The sequence below is a fragment of the Trachemys scripta genome, chromosome 11, assembly GCF_013100865.1.
Source record: "Trachemys scripta elegans isolate TJP31775 chromosome 11, CAS_Tse_1.0, whole genome shotgun sequence".
NCBI lineage: Eukaryota > Metazoa > Chordata > Testudines > Emydidae > Trachemys > Trachemys scripta.
The window spans coordinates 53,025,058-53,050,241 of record NC_048308.1 but is presented as its reverse complement, the minus strand read 5'-3'; the positions used below and the strand labels follow the sequence as shown (position 1 = coordinate 53,050,241).

The 25,184-nt window shown below is 37.8% G+C and overlaps 1 protein-coding gene across 6 annotated transcripts in view; it reads right to left on the bottom strand.

Annotated features, from left to right (window-relative positions):
• Window positions 1–25,184, bottom strand: part of SLC39A10 (solute carrier family 39 member 10) — a 134,262-nt gene that overhangs the window by 34,861 nt on the left and 74,217 nt on the right. For 4 of the 6 annotated variants that reach the window (XM_034786289.1, XM_034786283.1, XM_034786284.1 and 1 more), the window contains 2 exons: window positions 5,835–7,097; window positions 4,506–4,713 (listed from right to left, as the gene is read on the bottom strand). In XM_034786289.1, coding sequence (XP_034642180.1) covers window positions 4,506–4,713; window positions 5,835–7,088 — 1,462 coding nt within the window. In that variant the 5' untranslated portion in view covers window positions 7,089–7,097. Of the gene's footprint in view, window positions 1–4,505; window positions 4,714–5,834; window positions 7,098–17,441; window positions 17,608–25,184 lie in introns of those variants that run through there. The other 2 variants (XM_034786285.1, XM_034786286.1) reach the window with 2 other exon arrangements.

Genomic DNA, 25,184 nt, shown 5'->3' with positions numbered 1-25,184 from the left:
TCAGGGCTTTTATAATTTGTCTATTAAAGTCTTTTAAACAATGTTTGCACTTCTCTGAGGAAGTTTTAGGGCCAAATTCTATTCTCACACCAAGCACTGCAAATTATATTGGTGCAAGAAATGAGGATTTAGCCCCTGATTTGTTTAGCAAGCAGCTAATACTTTATGTGGGCTAGAGATTTTTTGCCTTTACAAAAGTAGTGAGAATATGATAATCTATTTGTACTGCAATATTTTAACATGGAAAGAAATAAAATCTTGTATTTATTCCCTTTATCTTTAATTACACAGGTAAACAGTGTTCAAAGGTTTATTTCCACAATAAAACATTCTAGAGGGCATTAAAGAAGCCAATTAGCTAGGAGAGCCACTAGACTTCAGTTATTCTTCCTAATGCAGAGTTGCAAAAGCTTGGTTCTGTAGTCCATTAATTAAACATATAAAAACACAAGGGAACAGAAAGATAGCCTCATTTCTTTTAGCTTACTGTGTTTTATGGACATTTCCTACCTGCCATTAATTTTAACAAGGTTTTTATCCAAGACTTGTGTGGAATAGAGAGACTTCTCCTTTGCCAGGTGAGGGTTGCTCCTTATCTGACACGCTATTTTGATATATACATTTTCAGCTATAAAAAAGAAACAAGGCCCGGCCTTTGATGGAGGAAATTTAAAAGTTAACTATAATCCCACCCCCCAAATTTAAAGCTGTTTGCCAGCAATAAAGATGGCAGGAAAGCTTCAAGATGTACATAAGACAAATGTACTAAAGAAAGAAAGAAAGAAAACAGGGTCATTAAATTGCTGAAATGGAAATTTTCTTTTAAGGGAATTATACCCTTTGGCTCCCTAACCCCTCTCCTCACCAATAGGTCAACAAAGGTATATCCCCCAGAATAACTGATACATTTTTGTTTCAATTTGTTCAAACGGAGAGGAATCCCAGCCCCTCTTGAATTCATCTTTTAACTAAAAGCCGACTACACTTGATTACATTTTAGGGAGGGAATGAAGATGGAAAGACAGGACTAGGAGTATGGGGAGAGAAGGAAATGTTCTGCACAATTACCAGACCTGCACTGACAGCAGATGGTGCTGATGCAGTGTCTCCTGCATCAGAGCTAGTGGGGGGGAGGGGGGAGGAGAGAAGATATGATGATTCAAATCCATTGAGGTCCTCCCTTAGCCCTTCAGGCCTGGGAAAAGAAAGGGCCCAGATCTCACCCTCTCTTGACTAGCAGCCATAGGAGGCAGGTTTCACCATTCCTTTCACTGCTGATGGATATAGCCCAGAGGTGACGTGGGGGTGGGGTGGGGGAGAGGGGTCACATCACCTTTCCCCCCCACCCCATTGCTTGGTAACATGGCATGGCCAGGCCCCCTCCTCAGCCAGGAGAGGCAGAGGAACTGCTAGGAGGTCCACAGAGGGGCAACTGCTTTCCAGGAGGGGAGGGGCTGCCAGGGAGGCATGACTTGAGCTGTTTCAGAGTCATGCCTTCCCCCCTCAGCAAGCATGGGTCATCTATGATCCAGCCCTTCATTAGAGTCATTCTTCTAACATTTAAATAATCTTGAAGTTTTTTACTTTTGCTTTGATAACAAGTTAATAGCTGCTATCCTAGAACCGCTTTTTCTGTATTCCAGAGTGCATGCTCATTCCTTACATTGTACAAATAAAAATCGTAATTGTAATAGATATAATTTAGAGAATTTGTCACCCCTCACACACTCCCTTACCTCAGTTAAAAGCACATTATTAAGGCTGAAAAAGTCAAGCACTCAGCAGTAAGGAAATCCCAGAATTAAAGTTGCCTGTGCAACCTTAATTTGCCCCCTTTTATGTACACATGATAATTTTTCACTGGGTAAACTAGTAGTATTAACGGAAAGACAGGAATTACAAAGTTGCAGCAAGAAGGAAACTGGATCTTCTTTGGAGTTAAATAACCAATTAATAAGAGCAAAAGAAAGGGCTGAAAAGCATAATTTCGGTTCTCTCTAGGACATACTCCTAGTGCTAGTCTCACTCTAGCCACACTGAATGAGACAACAGAAGAGAAACAGAAAGCTTCACATCATTATCTAATCAAGTTGCCCTGCCTCAAGCCCAAATAGTTTTACAAACAACAAAGGAGTTTGTTTTCAGACAACCCCAAACCAGCAATTCACAAACCATTACATTCAACTGGCAAATGTTTGTACTCAAGATATCAGATGCCATAAGAAGTGCTAAATGTCTGCAATGAGCTTCACTTATTTTGCAAATTAGGTCACTCAAAATGGTAAAGGTCTTCAAGCTTAGTTATTCATCAGCTCCCTTCCTTATTATTGAAATAGAAAATACTTTCTTTTAAAAAGAAGCGCTCATCTATGGAAGCTTTGTAATTAGCTTGGCTCAAAGCATGTATAAGATGACAGTTTTCTACACTGTTTCAACATTTTAATTGGTAGAAAATGCTTAGCGGCCTTTTCACAAACCCTCTTGATAATTAAGCTAGAGTCAACTCTGACTAAAATGAGCCTACCTTGTGAAACAAAATCTGCTACCATACCCACCGTATAGCACATTTGGTTTACAGCAATCTTTGAACAAAGTTAATGAGGTAGTAGCTATGTCACTATGGGAGATTTATATAGAACAAGTTAACCTTTCTTAATGATGCTGCAGGCATTAAAAATAATGACTAGAAGGGCACCCTTCCCAACAATTATTAACATCTATCAGGACATAATACAAGCTTGATTTTTTTTACCATGCTAATAAGCACCTGCAAACAACTAACCAATATTCACTACTAGTAACTGTGACAAAGTGGGAATAATCTGTAACATTTTTATGAATCCTAAATGTGCCTCGGTTTCCCTGTGCATTGCTACCATGTGGATGCAAAAGCGTTAACACTGCCCCTGGAACAGCACAGAAGACAATAGGTGTGTTGGTGTCTGGGTGGAATGAATAGAGTCACTAAAGAACTGGCTCAAACCAACTCAAATCAACAGAGTCCAGCATGACAAAGGGAAGCCCCAAGGACTGAACAATGAACACCTAAAAAGAGGAAACCCCAGCAGCCAGGACATGCTAACTGAGCTGGAGAACAAGGCATCAGGTGACTGGAAGAAGGGTAGTCCTTTTGGAGGAACTCAGTGACACAGACCGGAGATGACAAAGGGAGACACAGGGAGAGAGCCAGGAATGGAGTCCATTACAGGTTGGCTGGGTCACCACGGCACTGGCTTGGCCAGGATGGACTATAGCTTAACTTTTGCCTCTCTGTGCCAATCTAAGGACTTTCAGATTCTGTGGCCAGGTGACTAATAAAATGGCTACCGTGTTCTGGGCGGCTGACAGTACTTCTAAGTAAAATTAAGCCTCATTCTCGAATGTTAGGATTTAATTTTGACATTTAAGGCTTCTATTGCAAGATCATGAGTGAGGTTTAATTTAACACAGAAATTGCAACAGAAATCTCTAACTACTAGAGATACTACAGTTCCATTAGACTATATGGGTAATGGCCACAGTAAACCCTAATTAAAAAGACAATCCTTGTTAGGACATCAAAACAACAGATTACAACTTTAAAGTATTTAAGTTTAAAAACCATTAGAAAAAGGCTTAACCTCAAAAAAAAAAAAAAAAAAAAAAAACACAACAGGGAAGAAAAGCCTATACTGTTTTTTTCAAGGTAAAATTAAGAAGAATTTAAAAAAAAATGCCTTTGAGGAATCTCATTGGGGAATTCTCTAACATGTATTACAAAAACAGCAGCAGTGAAATGAAATGAAAAACATTTTATTTTGATACTATGAAACGATATTAAATCACAGAAGCGTAAACTGTAACCAAAAACCATCAATTAAATTCTCTTAGCTTGCTACACCAAAATTGTTGATTTTGCGAAATAAGATCAATACTAGAATGGAAATGGAAGGAGAGGTTACTTTCCTTGTACAGTACCTGGAGTTCTTTGAGATGTGTCCCCCTATGCGTGCACCACATCAGGGTGTGCATACGCCTGTACGCTACTGATCAGAGATTTTCCCATCAGCAGTGTCCACCAGACCGCACATGTGCCCTAGACACCCTCGTGCCCAGATATGAGGGTATATTGGGAAGGGGGGGGGAGGGGCTTTATCATGGCAAGCAACACAGCTGCACTCCAGCCACATTTCCTCTCAACTGCTACTTCCCCTAAGTCTGAGAGTGTATTTATCTCAATTTTAATTTACAGAACAAGATCAGTTGACAAGTTTTCAACCATTCTTTTACTGTGAAAGCTTCCTTAAGTAAAATGAATTAATGTTCAAATAAAATAGAATACTAATTAAAAACAAAACAAAACATTGGATTCCCTATGTACGGATTTATCTTTTTTCCGAGTTTGTATTGCACTTAGCAGAATTGGGTCCTGGTCCATGACCGGGGCTTGCAGGCATTACAATAATACAAATCAAATAAATAACAGAGTCAAAACATTCTCTAAGAGCATATGGATATTATCTTACCTGATGCACCTATTTTATCTTTATTCGTAGCTGCTTCACTTTTATCTTTCTTCAAGTCTTCAACCAGCAAATTATCATAATGCTCAATACAAAGTCTTCTGTCAATCTGATACAGTAATGCAGGGCACAGGTACGTAAACAAGTCAGGAGATATTGGAGAGTTGGTTCCAAGACCATAGTACTGCAGTAGTTGAGTGACATTTAAACACTGAAAGCAATTTATGCAACAAATTAAACATGTTGTAGTGATTTCACTAAAGAATATGCAGCTGTAGAAAATTAAAGAGTTTGTTTGCTGCTTAGAAATTCATTTTGAAGGTTTGCACAGAAAAGGGAGAAATGTTGACCAATAACATGTCACCTTTGAAACACAGGTGTATACTAAACCAAGAGGGGAAAAAAAAAAAAAAAAAAAAGAGGCTGTGAAACTATACATAATATACAGCCTCCAATGTTCAGTAGTACTTAATGTCACTGAAAATAAATGTCATTTTTCAATTACATGGGAAGATCAATGAAAAGCAGCAGTACAAACAATGCCTGCCATGGGGAAGAGAGCATAACCCTGAAATAAGAATCCCATCATTTCTCAACTCCCTGCTGCACGTTTGATGTTTTCACTTTAAATGTAATCCTAAAATTGATTATGTAGTCCATACTGCATTGTTCTGTTTAGTACTTTAAATCAATAAAACACAGAGTCCTTTTTTTGAGAGTTAAAGGAGAAAGATTAACATCGAGGATTAATGGGAATGAAGAGCTAATGGCCTTTGGAGAGAGGTAAAGAAGCAAAAATGAAAATGGGAAGGAGTATGAAGAGACAACTATACAGTATATAGTATAGAAGCTAGACTTTATTTAGTGATACATCTACTTCACTTCATCCTCATAGTTTAGGACCATAAAGATTGAAATTGGGGACATGTTGAGGAGAGATTGAAAAGCATCTATGTCAAAAAGGTTTTTGAAAATCATTAAAGATGTAAGAGATTTAGGAAGAGATGTAAAATGATATTTATGAAATCTGTATAAGAAAAAAATAATTCTTAATATATGAAATGCAACATACTTAGCATGAAGATTTAGGATATTTGAAGCATCTCATAAATGTGGAGACAGAGGAGATAGAGTAAAGACAAAACAGGGGATGGAAATTCATGCAGTTGAGCTAAAACTGTAATAGTAAGCTTCTTAGTACTTTTATACTGTTACTTAGATTGTGTATAACAGTCATACCCATTTATTAGTACTAGTTTTGTCTGTGAGTACTACTCTTCTTATGGTGTCACAATAATAATTGTATGCATACCAGTTCTGGTTTATACTCACCTCTTCATGTTGATGTTCATCCTCACTGTGATCCTTGTGACTATGTGTTGAAAAGATGTTTCTTACACTAATCTGTTTCTGAGGAGCTTCACGCTTGCTGGCATGGCGATCCTCATTACCAGGAGTAGGATCTTGGTGTCTATGACTGGTGGCCTGGTTTCTTACACTAATCTGTTTATGAGGAGCTTCACGCTTGCTGGTATGGTGATCCTCGTTACCAGGAGTAGGATCTTGGTGTCTATGACCGGTGGCCTCGTTTCTTACACTAATCTGTTTATGAGGAGCTTCACGCTTGCTGGTATGGCGATCCTCGTTACCAGGAGTAGGATCTTGGTGTCTATGATCGGTGGCCTGGTCATTATGGCGTTTGTGAATGCGTACATGTGAGTGAGATGCATCGTGTACATGATCATGTTTATCAACATGATTGTGCTCATATTGACCACCTGGATCATGGTCTTGAGCATCTTGTGCAGTATCTACTAATGTCTCACTGAATTTCTTTCCCTTTTGCCTGTTCATGTGTGTCTGTAGTTTTCTCTCAGGTTGTTCTTGGGTAGTGTTTGTCTCTGTTGAAGGTTCATGGCTCGGGTCTCCATGTTCACTCTGACTGACTGAATCATTATGAGTATGATGAGTACCATTATGGTCAAGGTGGTGATGATGATGATGCTGATGGTGGTGGCGGCGACGATTGTTGTCACGAACACGCTTAATGGCAGGTTTCACCGATGACTCTATTGTGTCTTTTTCAGGATCACATTTATGGTTTCTCTTTGTAGATACACCATTCACAGTTTGGTTTTCTGGACCTGAGTGGCTACGAGAATGAGGATGGTTATGAGAATGAGAATGCTTTCCTTCTTGTACGTCTAAAGCATCCAAGTGGGAAACATGATCATGGCCAATATCCTCATGATTAATCTCCACTACTTTTAACTCTCCAAGACCCAGGCTTGTTAACAGTTTTTCAAGACCAAAAAATGACAATCTTCCATTTTGACCATAATGGTCAAAAAGTTTTTCAATGTAGTATTTTTGTTCATTTTCAGCTTCCAGCACTGAAAGTTTACTTGGTGAGGATTCTGCTCCTCCATTCTGGAGATATGGTGCCTCCGAGATCTGACTGTCATTATGGTTGTGTACATGGCTCTCTTTAGGGTCATGGCCATCTTCATGGCAATGGTTGCATTGATGAAAGATAAATGTCAGCAAACAAATGAGGCAAAATTTTGTGTGCATGTGTACCTTCATCTCTGATTCCTATGAGAAACACAAAAGAAAACACTTAAAATGGGGAGAAAAAAAAAAGCTATTTAAATATTTCCAATGCAACCATCTCTGTACCTGTATGTAAATCTTATCTTTGATAAAAAAGCTTTAAATCAATAAAATCATGAACTAAAAACAAACAAAACATCCACAAACACCCAGACCCTCTAGTATTTTCTATGAAAGCCTCTGCTCATGTATTTATATTTGTATAGCCTATAACAAGGTAGGCTCCTTGAAAACTAATATGTAGCAGAAATTCAAAGTCTTTATAACATCCATACAGTGATGTGGTTTCAAGAAAAATATCTGCATTTAAATAATGAAAAATGACAAAAGCGGTAATTATACTGCACATATTTATGAATGCACCTCTATACTATAGCACCTTCCATCAAAGGATATGTTTCACTGTCATTTATGAGGATACATGGGGCACCCACCAGCACAGACAGAAAGTTGTATGCAACCACAGTGATCATTTTAGTTGATAGTGCCCACAGAATAATTTAGCCAGGTGGTCCTGGTAAACCTTGGTATGAGCCTTATAGCACTGACACAGAAGTCCCAGTTCTGTTCTGCCTTGTTCTAAGAAAGGAAAAGTACTGCTGAAAGCTTCCGTGCCCATAGAAGGAGTGTGGCAAATAGGAGTCCAAACAGTTGAGCTTTCCATCATCTAGTTGCAGAACATAAAGACATGCCCTGCCAGAGCACAATGCAGCAAACACTGAAGATATTCTTCTGGTGGCCTCCTGCAGAGCATACATGTGCACAGAAATCCCTGAAAAAGCTCATTCCTACCCCCCTCCAAGCCCCAAAGACATGAAAGGTGAAGATTCAACCTCACGAGAGCTCCCAGTGGCTCCAGCTTTAGAAACAAAATTTTTAACACAATGCCAGTCTACCTACAACCATAGGGTTTGAAGGAAATGTGTGAGGAAGATGCTTCTGCATCAGAATGGGATTCCAGATTTTCATTCTAATAAAATTTTGGTAAGGACTTCATAATAAATTGTAGTTGGATTTTTAGAAAACAACTGTTCTATCACCTGTCTAGAATGACAATATGTTGTCATTTAATCAAACACCTGTCCATTTTTAAGTCATTTGGTCAAATGCCCAGAACCACCTCCAGCAACCCTTAGAGAGGAACAATCTGTCTTCCAACCCCATCCCTGCATTGGGACGAATCTGACCCAGAGAGATCAGATTTGTCAATAAGATAGGTAATTTTCTCATAGCTAACTTTCTGACTCATAGAATCATTTAAAAGTGTCATTAAAGCCCTATACATACACTAATCTATTTAAGGTTTTGTATTGGTGTCCACCATAATGATGTCCAAGCACTTTCTCAGATTAACATACTGGCAGGCTTCTTTGGCTCTTCTGCCCTCTCCCGTTTACAGAAAGCTCTGCTTGGGGTATTCGTTTTGGGGAAGAAGGGGGGGCCACAGTGGTGGGAAGAAATAAGTTGTTATAAATGTCATTCTGGGTATAGTGGAAAGATTTTATCAAAGAGGAAGGCTTGTAGCATGGTCACATTTTGTGTTACTGTGATTTCCTTTAAAAGCTCATTTCACAGTTGCGACCCTTTAACCAAGAAAGCTTTATCTCTGGCTCTCACATGCTTCATTCTAGACTTTGTAATCTGCTTTGAGACAGAGAAGCACAAGTGTATCTGAGTGGGCTAGATCCTCAGGTGAGGTAAATCAGCATAGCTCCATTGACTTAAATGGATTTACACCAACTGAAGATCTGGCCCAATCCCGCTAATGTTGTCAAGACCTGTTAAATTTGAAGATTAGATCCAAGGTCTTGAACAGGCAGCAAAGGCAGGCATGGAGCCAATAGAGGGAATGGAGGACAAGGAAAGATGGGAGATGCGCTCTCATGTTTGTCCAATCTGTGGAAGAGGCGGGCAATCACATTCTGTTCAAGTTGGAGTCTTTTCAAAAATAAAAACAAAGCCCGCAATAATTATTTGTTTTGAAAATTTAATATACAACTGAAGATAAGCCTGTTTAAGTCTATTAATGCAGAAGGCTCTTTGTGATTAGAATTTTTTTCTTGTTTACAATCAGAGCCAGTCTATCTATTAAAGCACAAAGGGACATCAAAACTCTCCCTTTTCTTTAAAATGTGATCAACACTAAAATATTCCTACAAGGAAATTCACGTATAAAGCATGATCATAATCCTTTCCCCAGCCTTGTGATCTTTTTCATGTGACTATCAGATACAGTGCAACTAATACATATGAAAGTCATGCATCTCTAACGGAGATGGTTAGTATTGACTGGTACCTTTTTTTGAGAGGATAAACAGTTTAAGTGACCTGTGATCATAACCTGATGCCAATATAAGCTCACCAAATCACTCATGTCAATCTGCTTCATTTCTGAAGTTCCAGCACCTGGCATTAACAACCATAAAATTATTTAAAATCGGGATCAATAAATACTCAACAACAAAAACAAAACTCCTAATGAAGTATTTATATTTGTATGTACAAGTCTCAATACATGGAAGAGAGGAGCTTACAAGTCTCAAGCATAAAAACATGTTTATTTATTCTGTTCTGAATTTTCAGTCTATTTACAGCAGCAGCTCTCAATTTTTTAAAAAATATTTTGTTTTTACCATCAGGCCCTATTTTTATCAAAGAAAATATGCTCCGATCCCAGCTTCTATACGCCCCACACAATAGTCATATATTCATATATATAAAATACTAGAATACTAAAGTATGTATAAATTCTAACACATTTCAATGTCTGTGCACACAGCTTATTCCAACATGGAAAAATTGACTGAAACTGGTCTGCAAATCTCCCCAGGAGTACAAAGGCACAAGATGGGGGGAGGAGGAGGAGAGGGAGAACAGAATAGGGTTAAGAGGGCTCAATGGGGAGTTCCTGTCTGAGTCCTTGAGCACCTCCAAAACAGACACAATATTAACACTGACTGCAAAATTACAACTTATGATTTAGGCTGACTTGAACTAAAATAGGTTCAGAATAAAATAAAATTTGGTTTCCATCACCTATACTGGAGTATAGCAATGTAACAAGTGATAATGTGTTAGGCATCTCCCATAGACTAGGCTCACCCTCCCGAGTTTTATATTGGCAATGACACCCTTGGCTGTGTCCTCTGGGTAGAGGTTCTAAATTGTTCAGTACAGGATTCTTCAAGCAACTTATTTATGATTAAGTCCCTAGGCTCCACAGTAAAAATAATTTGTTATGAATGGCTGTCTAAAAGGAAATTGGGATTTAGGGACAGGAGAAATACTGGTACAGATAATTGTAGGATAAGCAGATATCAGTAGGAAAACATTTTTCTATTAAAAAACAAATTCAAGTTTACACAAAATAGAGATACAATTCTTAATATTCATTTTAAAATGAAATTTACAATTCTATGCCAAATTAACAAAGATCTTGCAATGTTCCTAATGGACTATAAAAGAAAGGCTTGAAAGAGGTTTCTACCTGCTAGCCAAGATCTCAGAACAAACAGTGATGTTAAATAAATGCACAAAGCAAACTGAAAAGATTTTTTTTATATATTTTCAGTTATAGAAGTCATAGGCAGGAAGTCTGTTAGTGTGGGGTTTTTTTAAGTTTACTGTGAATTTTTAAAAACAGAGAAAGTACTGTGGAAACTGCTCATAGCAATCAAAATGGTAATCCCTTATAATTGTAAAGAGATGATGACTTAGTAGAGACTAGAAACTTGCTTTCACTTCAATAGTTTACATCCAGTTTAAGTGGGTCTGCTCCGTGACCTAGTCCTCTGTGTGTGTTCTCACTCATTTATTTCATTTGTGTTTTGTCACTGCATAGGGAATACAATTCCAAGGATCTGGCTTAGTAGCAGAGACATTCCACATGGTAGGAGAAATGGGAAATCAAATTTTAATAGTTACTATATATACATTATTTTAGATTAAAAATCTTAATGTCTAAATTTAAAAGGAAAATATTTAGAAGTTACTTCAGTAATGGATGTCAGTCTACACCTTACTATTGCAATTTCTCGACACATTCAGATCATACATTGCTGTTCTTGTTTGGCTTTTAAGTGGATTCTTAAGGGTGACACTTCAAAAACAAATATGGATCTTATTTTCAACTTCCTAAATGTCAAACTTATAACAAAGATAGAACCATTAATTCCTATCACACCAGTACTTAGTTATTCTGAAGACAAGTGATTTTTTTAAAAAAACTATAAAGAGAAAGGAATACACTACTACTGAAAAGCATTATAGGAAATTCATTTAAAATGAGTCAACTTACATTTTTAGTTTAGTTTATCAAGTCTTTGGCTGATACAAACTTTTGGATATACCATTAGGAAAAAATATTTTCTACAGATGTAAAAACAGTTAAATATTATATCTGATTTTACTCTATTTTCCACCTATCTCCTGCATTTTCTGCCCTTGTTTTCAGTGAAACGGGTTGCGGATTTATGTAATACTCATTTATTTGAAGACCTACAACTCAGTAGGGGGGCACTTCACAAGAACAGGACACTAATTGTTCCAAGCTGTATTTGCTATGTTGATACCAGATAAAACCTAGAACAGGTAGGAAGCATTTATACATAACTAAACATGCCATGAGCATTTAAAAAGATTAAAATGTGAAGTATTTGAAAGGCAAAGTGTCCCAGCACACAAGAAAACTGATTTTAAATAAACCCAGATAGCAATCTGCTAGACCAAATTACTACATATAGCTGTTACATTTTATTTTAATTAAAGAAAACTACCCCAGCTACTTAAAAATTACCCATAATTAATCCACTGAGTATATGGCCCCCTTAGAGCTATACTCAAACAATACAATAACTGCAAGCTATGTTTTTGATTGTTTCAAGCTCTTTCTTCCACTAGCAGCTGTGCATATTGATTGAGCATTAGAGTCTCAAAGTCTTTCATATATAACCAGCAACATGTGCACTGCACAAGTGTCATTAATGGATAATTTATGGGGATGGTCTTACTACCAGCTTCCTCTAGAAACAAGGCTACTCCAAGGCTCATTTATTAATTCTTATATAGAGATAACTGGTAAAATTATGAACAAAAGTTCTGAAAGGCCCCAAAGATCATGTTAGGAGTACTGTAAAACAGATATCTATTACCACTGTTAAAACTGTCACAATATGATGCTTTGTCTCCAACAGACGAGAATTATTTCTCATGGAATTAGTCAAATTTCTAGATCCTAATAGAGCATTCATACTTTCAGGTAAGGAAAAGTGAAGTTTGCAGTTGCCTACCCTTAACTGTGGGAACATTCTCCCCTCTCCCCCCAAAAAACCTAGGTCATTTGATGGAGCGACACCATTTGAGTATCTAGCACTTACCTTGCTTTTACAGCACACCAGTCACGAGATGACCTCCCCAACTCTAAAATTTATGAAGAGTAAAGACAGCTACCAGAAAAGAACAAAATTTTGAGCAGACAATTATCCATTTTGTATGGCAAATGTGGGTTCTGTGCATGAGCAGATGGACTTGGAGGTGTAACTGAGGAGTTAAAAAGTTACAATTTTCTGGAACAGTTATTTTGCTTACATTTTAGCTTAAGATAAAAAGTAGGAGGTTTCAGTAAAAAATGTGTAGAGGGTGAAATAACTGGTGAAGTGGGAAAAGACTATTTGTTTACTTAGGAAAATACTTGGGAGACAATAATTAAGATTGTGTTTGGAAGCATACTTTTTTTTGTAGCCTTGTAGTGCTGAAACATTCGAAAGTGCAAAGTGTCAATATTCTATTGTCTAATAATGCTCCATCAGAAGCTTAGTGCTCATGTGTTATTTAAGAATGTGAACCATAAATACATATGTGCTGTAAATAATATTGTTTTCCCAGTGTAATAAAACTAAATAATTTGTATGAATTAACAGAGCAATACAGATTAAAAGCAGTTCCTTGAGTTAGATGGTCACTTCAGAATGACTACAGTATCTGACACCTACCACATCAGTAACAATGCTAGAGGGTTTTCCTACTCAAGATTACAGAAAATCGTTTTTTCCTCAATGCTAAACTAGACTCGTGAATGTTGCCACTACCTATAAAAAGTAATGGAGATATTTTTATTTTCTCATCAGTAGTGGGAACTGTTGTACATGTTGAATTATTTCACTGGAAAGGCAGCACTGTCTTAATTTTTACATGCCTCCATTGCTGCAGTTTAAGAATAAAAAACACTACCAAAACCTTCAAATATATATAATCACAAGACTTACAGATTGTAAGTGCTAAATAAATTTTCTGTCCAGTTATACAAGACAGTAAGACCCTGATCCAGCTAAGCACTTAAACAAGTGATTAGCACCAATGACTTCAGGTTCCTATGTGCAAAAATCACTTTTGAAAATGGGACTTTAGGCCTTGATTCAGTAAGTTCCTAATGATTATGGTGTACAATATATCTATATATCTGTTTGCAAATTAAAGGGTATAAGCGATAGCCACCACTACTACCTCATTGCCCCAATAGATATACAGTAGGACCTCAGAGCTACGAACACCAGAGTTACAAACTGTAACCTGTCAACCACACACCTCATTTGGAACTGGAAGTACACAATCAGACAGCAGCAGAGACAAAAAATAAAAATAGGCAAATACAGTACAGTACTGCGTTAAATGTAAACTACTAAAAAATAAAGGGAGTTTATAAAAAGATCTGACAAAGTACGGAAACTGTTTCTGTACTTTTATTTAAATTAAGATGGTTAAAAGCAGCATTTTTCTGCATATTAAAATTTCAAAGCTGTATTAAGTCAATGTTCAGTTGTAAACTTTTGAAAGAATAATGTTTTGTTCAGAGTTATGAACATTTAACACCATCACTACCACATATTTTGAGATCAGTTTTAAAGTCATCATTTAGATACTCGTATGGCCTTTATATCATAGTATTGAGTGTCTCAGTCTTTTTAATGTATTTATCCTCACAGCACCCCTATGGGGATAGGATGTATTATTATCCGCATATTACAGATAGGGAACTGCAGCTGACTTGCTTAAAATCACAGGAAATTTTAGGCAGAGCAAAGAATTGAACCTGGGTCTCCTGAATCCCAGACTACCACCCAAATCGTAAGTACTGGGCCATCTTTCTTCTCTACAGGTGATCAAAGTACTGAAAAAGCCTCCTCACACACTGCCATCCAGCCCCATGACTTACAACCTACAAGAGTCACATTATTTCATCCTGGAGCTCCTCTGAGTAGAGACTGATGGTTATTACAATAGTTGTGTACCAAACCTTTATCAATCACAACTAATTTCAACTGAGACCTCAATATCTGACAACCTCCAGGACCATATGATTACTGTAAAATATCTTCGATCTTCCTAGCTCCATTTTAGTGAAGATTATTTTTAAAAGCCTTAGGGTTACCATTTTAGGACTGTACTAGAACTGTATGAGGCAAGTGTTTATTCTGGCCTCAGTTCTTTGCACACCCACAATGCAAGTGCAACTTCACTCAAAAGTTACTTCTTGCCATATTCAGTAAAAGAACACAGAACTTTGAAGGGACACAACTGGAAAGTCATCATCTGAAAATGTTGTATCTACTATAGTTATTTGTAATACACAGTATTACTGTAGCCAAAAGATGGCAAAGAACTCTATTTTTCAGTGTGTTTACTTTGTGTACATGTGAGCACTTTGGGTCTGGTGAAATTCAATGTTTCTTCCTGTATAGTTAGTATCTCCTTTTCTGAAATGAACCTTATAATATCAACAGTGAAGCAGGAAACTTGCACACATTTTTAAAAAGAATTTTCTTTTAAAAATAGATTGGGAAAAATCCTAACAGAGCATCTATCTGTCAGTTTAAAAACATTCAAGCTGAGCGTTCCTTTAACTATGCAACTACCTATGTGCACTTTCCATGGGCCCATCATCATGTTACTGTACATTCTATGGCCACACATCATGATTGGCTGGAAAAAGCAAGTTACACAATGCATTATGATTAAGGCTGCGAGTCTTTCACAGAGGTCACAGACTCCGTGACTCCGCAGCTGCAGCGGTTGGTGTGGCTGACCCCAGGGCCCCCGGAGCAGTTGGGGTTGCCCTGGGGCCAGCCGCACTGGCTGCTGCTCCGGTGGCCCCAGGCAACTAGTCCCGGGTGCTGCCCTGGAGCACCAGTCCAGGAGCAGCAGTGGCGGGGCCCCGGGCTGCCCCCCACCTGGAGGAGCAGCAGCGGGGCCATGCGCCCTCCCCCCACCCCCCCACATGAGCAGTGGCGGCAAGGCCTTGGGGTGCCCCCTGCCGGGTGTGGTGGTGGTGGGGCCCCAGGCTACCCCCACATATATGAGCAGCAGCAACCACCAGAGCATCTCTCGCCCTCCCCCCCCAAGCACCTAAGATTAAGTTAGGGATATTTTTAGACTTTTTGGTTATTGCCTGTGACGTGTCCTTGACTTTTACTAAAAATACCCGTGACTAAATCATAGCGTTAATTAGATTAGTTAGCTTATATGAAAAATTTGGAAAGAAATAACTGTAAGATAATTAGATGCATCTATTCTAGACTAGTCTTCTGCATGTAATTTGATACACTAAGTGGCTGGCTTATACATATATATATGAATTGCCTCTCCCTTCACTATGAACATGTTTTTTAAAGGATTTTGGTTCCCCAAAGCTACCTGCTGAACTGATTCCATGTCATCATGGTAACTGCATGGAAATATTTCCTCTTCTACTCCCAGAGCCACTTAACTCTGTCTCTTCCCTCCTTCAGTCATTATTTCCCGCTTTCCTCTCAACTTTGCATGATTTTGTCTCCTACTCCAAGGCCAGATGAAATGTCTAGTCTATTTTCATAAAATTTTATTAGTGTCTCAATCCATTTCTATAGGGAAAGACATCTGTCCACTAAGTCTGCAATACTTTGACAGTACCAGACAGTGGCTCCCAGTGCAAAGCCTGGCATTAATAATTTTAGTCAATGATAACTGAATAGGTACTGTTCAACAGACTGTTCTTGACAATTTTGGACAGAAATTAAATCCAAAAATTCAAGTATTTTTGTTTCAGCAGAACATCAAGACATGTTGTAACTAACGTGTACAATGCGTAGTTCATTTCCTTCTTTTTAAAGATAGATAATTGGCAAGATTATTTAAAAAACGAGTCACATGTATTAGCATAGCAAAAATAACCCAAGTGAGCAGGAGCTTTCAGAGGCATATTCCATACATTTGCCATGTTTAAAACCCGGCCTTATCTTTTAGTTTTCATATCACTTACACTATGGATCACCAAGTTCCTGCTTTGAAAGAGATTCCCCATAAGCTCTTCATTGATGTCATACTTACCATGAAACTTGGCGAAGGCTGGAGTCTGATCATAACTTGAGTGGCATGTGTGCTATTTATTACAATATTGCATAATCTGAAAGCTTTTTTAAACAAAAAATATTTAAGAATACCAGAATTTTAACATTAACTGCGTTCTATTATTCTAAACTTTTTTTATTATTCCATAGGTAGACTCTTCTCTACTACAGTTTCAGGATAACAGAAAACAGTAAAGATCTTGTTGTCACGCCAAGTAGCAAACAGCAAATCAGAAAGGCCTGGATCTTCATGGATCTTCTTTTAAAAAACAGGAAGGGGTTTTCTGTTTATTTTTTTCCCCTTAATTATTTCCCCTTATTATTTAGAGCATACCACAGTTTTCTACAGTTATTTGTGTGTCAAATGCATTTGCAAATCATCTTTAGAAGTGTTTTAAATCAATGGTTTAAAGTAAACTGTAACATCTGATGGTAATTTTGCTATTTGCTATTACAAAATTCAAAACACTTGATTATGAGCGTTGTAAGCTATCCAAGGTAAATGCAAAACATAATTGTCTGTCCCTCCTTTCTGGAAAAACCTACAGATTACATCTACTGTATATAAGCCTATAATTTAATTAACTAATGCCAACTGAAAAGTAAAATAGATGGTTCAAACAACAGTAGTAAATTGGTAGACTAAGTTAAACTGGTCAGCATCAGCAAAAGTTATACTCCATGGAAAAATCTCTCTGAAAGAAATTGAAGTAGGTATGTTCAATCTGGATTGATAACTTTTTTATTTTTTTTTACTTAAGTTAAATATAGGTTTATTTAAAAAATAAGCCTATTAAAATTAGATTGGAAGTTGACAACCCATGTTAAGGCCTAAATCTATTAAAATCCTTTAAATTAAATACAAAAAACATCAAGTAGTACATATTTGCTGCCAAGTTTTAAAGAAAGACAAACCACTAAAATGGTGAAGTCACTGGCTACACACCTGAAACCAGAGTTTGAAGTGCTAAACCAACTTTCTACAGAGGTAACCCTCTTCCACAGGTGCACAGAGAATATTTTCTTCATTTCAATGTATTCAACTAGTTCAGTTGACTAGTTCACTCGAAGTTAAGAAATCAATTGGAGTTGAAAAAAGGAGAAAAGCCTGTTTTCTTCTTCCAATCTATGAAAAAAATCTAAGTGTGAAAGGATGAGATTTACTACTTCTAAAATCTTGAAGGACATTAATCAGAAATAATCAGTTAAATTCACTAACTTCTGGCAATATTTCCTTTATTTAATAAATCAGTTAATTTTAAATACAAAAAAGTTTTGATAAAGTTTTCTTTTATGTTTCCAGCTCATTTAATAAAAATCAATTAAAATGCTTTTGTGCAACTGAATTTGCGTTTCCATCCAAATAGAGCTTGACACTAATCACAAGTAAAAAATTAATCATCACATTATTCACCTTCTTCTAAAATAATAAAAAATTTAAAAATTAGGAAACTGAATAAATGTATGTTAAGTTATATAATTGTTTAAATAAATGTGTATCCTCATGGCTGGCAAAAAGTAGTACCAAATTTAATGTAATGGTTATATTTAGTTGCAAATCAACACATTTTAATGTGTACCAGCCAATGAGAATTAACTTTCCTTTAGGAAAATAAATAAAAAGTACAAATGTAAAACATGATTAAAACTGATTATGTAAATAAAGGTTTCCTGCTTGCTGATTTAAATCATGATAAAAACTCGTAATGTAAATTGCTTTGATTTAAATCAATCCACTCTGTGTTCAATCTTTATGATGCTATCAAATGTTGCACATAAAGAATCTTTTTAATGTAAGTCCACACTCATCTAAAGTTTAGTCTAATTATTACATATAAGTGATTTTACAGTCTGACCCTGAGAAGTGCTGAGCTCTCTCAACTTCCACTGGAGTAGAGGATGCTTAATACCTCGTAGGAGGTGCTACCACACCCGTATTTTCTGATTTCTATACATATTAAAGTGCATAACAGGTTATTTTATTCCACTCACCCTATCACAGAGCCACTTCATTAACTTTTTGTGCTAGCTGTTCACTCAAATAATTTGTCCCTCTCCTCATTCTGCGTCATTGCCAGATTAAAGTTACAACCTGTTGCTCTGCATAGGTCATTTATTTGGAGTAGAAACAGCAAATGTCTAGCTACTGACACCTTAGTCCTCAATTGGATTTTGACTCCAAGGTTTGGAAAAATCCCATAACCTGATGCCCTAGATAATTGTGTTATGGTTGGACTACTATTTTTAGTAATTTCGCATGCCTAGCAGATTACATCTTCAGCCAACATACTAGTGCGTCATGTACAAAGTGTAAAAAATAATAAGAGACAAAGGACACCTCAGGTTCTCTTACTGTCTCATATTTTCTCATTAATGATATAAACATTAAGAAATTCTCAGTTAAGCTGCTTGTATTTTCTGTATGATTCAGATTGCACCTTTACAGATAAAGTAAATTTAGTATTAAAAAATAGTTACCTTTCGGGGTAGATTGTAGCAGGAGAAAATTTCTTGAATACTACTTTGGTCATTACCAAGCAGTCAAAGGAAAGAATTTGTTGAAGGCATCAGAAATTCAAACGTCCTTCTCCACTGCCACCTTACCCACCCATCCAAAAGCGTATGTGGACTACGGTTGGAAAGTGTGCTCAGTGAAAAGCATAATACGTCAGAGGTCATCACTGTGTTCTTCCATCACTACTGGAAGCTACTGTAAAGCACAAGATTACATAAATGATGCTGACCAAAATTAAGTAACAATCCCAGAATTGTTCTGTCCCTTGTGTATTGTCTAATATTTATCTGACACACGGCTAGGTATATGGCTTCACTGAATTGAAATAAGTCTATCTCCCTTTGAGAATCCCCTTGTTACAATATATAATTAACACCTTGCCTTAGAAGGTAATTTCAAACCTATATTGTGAATTTATAGTAAGTAATCAAGTTATAGTAAGAGAGTAATCTAAATTGCAGTAGACACTGCCAAAACACTCTCTGAGGAAATGACACTTTGTGTATTTCAATTTTACTACTAGATTGAAAATGTAATAGTAGTATGTTGTCTTTAACTCCAAAAATGCAATTGTGCTTCTTTCCTAGTTCAATTTTAATATGTATTAACAGGAAAGCACTTACTTAAAAAAAAAATACATTCTATACACCATACAAAAAATTAGTGCCCCTTAATAAATTATTAAGTTTTATTACTTTATGAACCAACGTTCCTGTCCAAAGATTAAAAGTACCATAATTCTTTGCTCTCTTAAGAAAAATGTTAAATCAACAAATATAGCCCTTTGACACTGGAAATCCTGAAAAGAAGTGCCAGAAGTCAAAGAATGTCTTTTGAAGACAGATAAAGTATTTTTTATAATATTTAACTAGAACCACTTACTTGTGGTGTAATTCAATCATTTTATACCACTAATTTAATTATACAAGTACAAAATAAAAACACTTATTTTTAAGTATTTAATTCACAATAATTACCTGCAGCTTCTGTCATTTTTAAAAGTCTTAAAACATCTCCTTACCTTAACTCATCCCACTAAGAGCATTCATGCAGTTTCTTAATTCCAAGCATCATAAACCCTTTTACACATTCCTCTCTGCATTATTCAAACATATCATGCGCTCAGCGAAGTCACTTGACATAAGGATTGTGCCATGAATCCACTAAACAAAAAATGAACCTCTGTTGGTATTTTAGATTTGTACACTTCAAGAGTCAGAAATGCATATACCTTCCTCATGATTAAGAGTGTATGAATTCTAGTAGCACAATATATTTTGTGTTATTTTATGTAAATTACCCTCATGCTATAGTAATAAGTCTCAATACAAGAACCAAGTAAGAGAGTTTCCCTGTGATGAAAATGTGAACAAAATAACCAAACGTACAATATATTCACGAACATTTTAGACGTTAGCTAAGGGCAGATCATCATTAACAACTAATTTCTCTCATTGTCTATGTATTCAGATTCCATTCACTTCAATGAAGATACATACAAGTAAACGAGAGTAAAGGACAAATAGATAATCCAAGGACTGCTGAAAAAAAATACAGAGCCTCCTCTAAATAACTACTTCAAATGCAGCCCAGGTTAGTAGTGACCGAAAGTCTTTGGTCTATAGGTATGTCTATATTGGAATAAGAGACCCACTGACAACTGGGGCTGGCCCGGGTCAGCTGACTCGGGCTTGCAAGGCTAAAAACTACAGCATAAACATTCGGGCTCAGACTGGAGCCCAGGCTCTAGGATCCTCCCTCTCGTGGAGTCCCAGGCTCCAGTCCAAACATGCACACATCTATTTTACAACCCCACAGCCCAAGCCCTAGGCCAGCCACAGTTGTTTAATTGCTGTGTCACAGATGTCCCCAATGTATCATACTGTACATGAAATAAGTGAACCATATTTTAGCATAAAAATCTAGTGAGGCAAACTGTCCGCATCACAAAAAACAGCCATCGCAACTGAAACTAGCTAGCATACTAATAAAGTGTTAAGCAGAGGCCAATGATTAGGATGCTGAATTATCCTCTTACCCTGGGATAGGCAACCTATGGCACGCGTGCCAAAGGCGGCATGCGAGCTGATTTTCAGTGGCACTCACACTGCCCGGGTCCTGGCCACCAGTCCGGGGGGGGCTCTGCATTTTAATTTAATTTTAAATGAAGCTTCTTAAACATTTTAAAAACCTTATTTACTTTACATACAACAATAGTTTAGTTATATATTATAGACTTGGAGAAAGAGACCTTCTAAAAACGTTAAATGGCACGCGAAACCTTAAATTAGAGCGAATAAATGAAGACTCGGCACACCACTTCCAAAAGGTTGCCGACCCCTGCTCTTACCCCTACAAGTGGTCCCCCTACAGATCATTGCTCAGGTGGGTTGAGGCAACAATAAGTAGAAGACTTCTCTTTCCATGACTGTCAATCTGGCACCTTCCACGAGTAAATTCCTAGGTAAGGTTTTTAGGTTATAAAATAGAATTATTTATTAAAAACCTAGATACTGAGTGCTCAGTTTAAGCATTTAGGGAAGCTTTTCTGGTTTAGTTTGCATTCAGTATGAAATGAGGAAGTGTCACTGTTCTGCACTGTCAGCCAAATAGATCTAGAGGATTGTCAACCAGCCACCATCATAGAAAACATACAGCTGTACGCATAGGATACTTGCCCTGTAGAGAAGACTGCTAATTATAACATTCACAGCTGTAGAACTGACATACTGCTACCATTCTGAGCAACTTTATAACCAGACAGCATTGGATATATAGCGCTATTTAGCTACACTTCAAATGAAAAACCAGTATTAAGATGACACACTAATGCTACTCACACACACACAAAAAAATCACAAACTGAATTTGGTCGTTCTATTTACATCTCTCTTAAAGAATATTTTAAATAAAATTAAACAAAGTTACATTTTCTTTATGCTACATATAGCTTGGACTATCAATACTAAAAATGACTATATGCACCTTCATCGGCAATTAGATCTACTAAAGGGAAAAGCTATCTATTAGATACTCATCAATTATCAGCAGTACATCAGATTACATTTCCAGTTATCATGCAGAACTTGTAGGATTATTTTAATCCACGTAGTAGTGACCGTAGCACTGTAGCCCTGAATGAAAGGCTAGCAGAGTTCTGTTTACATAACTGCTACAAGTTGGATGATCACTGCACGTTCACAGGATAACAGGGTCTATGTGGACTTAATATTTTATTACAGCAGCATCTGCCAGCAGCTATAGTTAAGATCTCTTAGTTTCCATTATAAATCTCTATTTTTGAAGTGTTTATAACCTGGATGCAGACTGTTTATAACCTGGACTAAAATCTAACATCAGGCCTCTGTTGAAGCACCTATTTTTATACAAGCTATTGGACTTCTATATAAATAAAATCCCCATATATTTATTTTTAATCATTTAAAAAGATCTAGTAGGATATTTTTAACCTTACAACTGGGCACAAAAAGTCTAGAAATATCTCAACTAATAGAGCGAGTCAGTCACATATTTTGACCATAGCTATAGTCATTCATCAACTTCCAGTAAAATGTGACCATTAGATTTCAGATCACCTAGACTAGCAAACAAAGATCAGTTATGACTAGTTAAAAAAAAAAAAAAAAAAAAAGTCTCCCCACCATTTGAAGATCTTGACCTTTGTCCCTTAAGAGCAGTTTGCAGCTGAATGGTTATGGAGGCACAACATAAACGAATAATCAGGTGACTTACACAGTTCTAGCCCAAACTGATTTTCCTATCTTTTGAGTGTTTAATGTGTTTTAAACATCTTTAAAATCATTTTTTTTTAACACTTTGCTTAATGGTAAGAAGGTACAAGTGTCAATACAAAAGACAGCAGAGATTATCTAAAGCAGTGTTTCCCAAACTTGGGACGCCCCTTGTGAAGGGAAAGCCCCTGGCGGGCTGGGCCGATTTGTTTATCTGCTGCTTGTTTATCTGCTGCGTCCACAGGTCCAGCCGATTGCAGCTCCCACTGGCCGTGGTTCGCTGCTCCAGACCAATGGGAGCTGCTGGAAGCGGCGTGGGCCGAGGGATGTACTGGCCGCCGCTTCCAGCAGCTCCCATCGGCCGGACCTGCGTACACGGCAGGTAAACAAACCGGCCCAGCCCACCAGGGCTTTCCCTACACAAGCGGCGTCCCAAGTTTTGGAAACACTGATTTAAAGCATAGACACTAAAAATGCATTTACTAGGCAGTGACAATAAAAAGCTTTCTCTGGGAAGTAGGTGGAGCCATTAGTTTATAGAATGAACCTGGAGATTTTCTCATTAGATTCACAATAGCTCAAAAATTCTGAAAAGCAGCAGTAAAATTGATAAGGGCTTGTTAGCTTTACTTTGCTGCTGCTCCCAAATTGTTCTGGGAGTCTGCTTTCTCCACTCCCTTCAGCCAAAAGAACTCCCAGAAGTGGCAGAAAATTCTCCCTACTTATGTTCATGGTTTTCCAAGAAGCAGCAGAGTGAAAGTTACAAGATAAACTAAGATAGCTTCAGAGTTTCTTTTGTTTTGCCTCAGCAAAACTGCACTCATTCTCTTCAGTGTCATGGTACTGCTCCTCTGAAAGCTATGAGCCACATTAAAAGTGATAGCAGGAGGAAGACTAAGGGCATGTCTACACATACAGTGCTGCTGCAGCTGCACCTCATCTGGTAAATATGCTCTACACCAATGGAAACACTCTCTCCCATTGGCATTATAAAACCACCTCTGTGAACTGCAGAAGCTATATTGGCCCGCCAATATGGCGCTGTGCACACAAGCACTTATGTCGGTGTTACTTATGTCACTCAGCGGGGTGGTTTATTTCCCCCCTGAGCGACATAAATTATGCTGACATACGCTATAGCCATAGCCTAAAACTCACCATTCTTTTCCAGTAGTTGGAGGGAAAAGAGAGGAAAGTAGTTCCTCCTTTACAGCAGGTGGGGGTCAGAAGGAAAGAGAAGTTGGGACATGGAGAGATGGGGATAAGAGGGGTAATGCAGCAGCTAGTAAACAGAGAAGAGTGAGTTCTAAATCTAATCAGACCCCTTACTAACCAAGATTGGCCATGGACCAGATACACCAGCCTGCAAACAATCCCACTGACTCTCCCTTCCAGAAGCTAGTGGGAGAGGCACTGGGTTTCTCCTGCCAATCTTCCATTGGCTTCTGGTTTTTAGAGGCCTAGTAGATTTTTTTCCAACTTGATATCACATAATGTGGTAAAGCAAATGTGACCTAAAAAGAAGCCAGTTAAAAAACAAAGATAAAAGTGCTGCTGGTTATAAGAACCATTTCTCCCTTCACATCCCTGATTTTATTCATACTACAGACTAGCCCCATATTAAAAAGAAATACACACCCAAGAAAGTAGAATCTCAGGCCTTGGCTACACTCATGGATTCACAGCGCTGCCGCCAGCGCTGCGAGAGCTCTCTCGCAGTGCTGCAAGTACTCCACCCCTCCGAGGGGAATAACTTGCAGCGCTGCGAGCCAGCGTGCAGCGCTGCAGGCGCTGATTACACTGGCGCTTTACAGCGCTGCACTTGCTGTGCTCAGGGGGGGTGTTTTTTCACACCCCTGAGCACAGAAAGTGCAGCGCTGTGAATTGCCAGTGTAGCCAAGGCCTCAGTATGGAGTCAAAATCACTTCTCTAAGGGCTCGTCGACACTGGCACTTTACAGTGCTGCAACTTTCTCGCTCAGAGGTGTGAAAAAACACCCCCGAGCACTGCAACTTTCAGCGGTGCAAAGTGCCAGTGTAGACAGTGCACAACCGCTGGTCGCTGCACTCCCAGCGCTGGTAGTTACTCCCCTCGTGGAGGTGGTTTTTTTATAGCACTGGGAGAGCTCTCTCTCTGCGATCACACAAGCAACATTAAAGCGCTGCCACGGAAGCTCTTTAACATTGCTAGTGAAGACATGCCCTAAGCCTCTGAATGAAAGAGCTCTTCTCCTTTGGCAGATACCTGCTTCAGGCCACATAGTTGTTGGCATCTTTTGTTAAGTGGTGCCTCAACACTTTTTTGTTGATGTTCTTTTTAACAGCTACAAGTAAGTGCTTTGCTCAGGAATTGGCACCATGTTGAAGACCTGGGGTACATTTTAAATAAAATCTCAGCTATACTTTGAGAAAAAACAAACAAA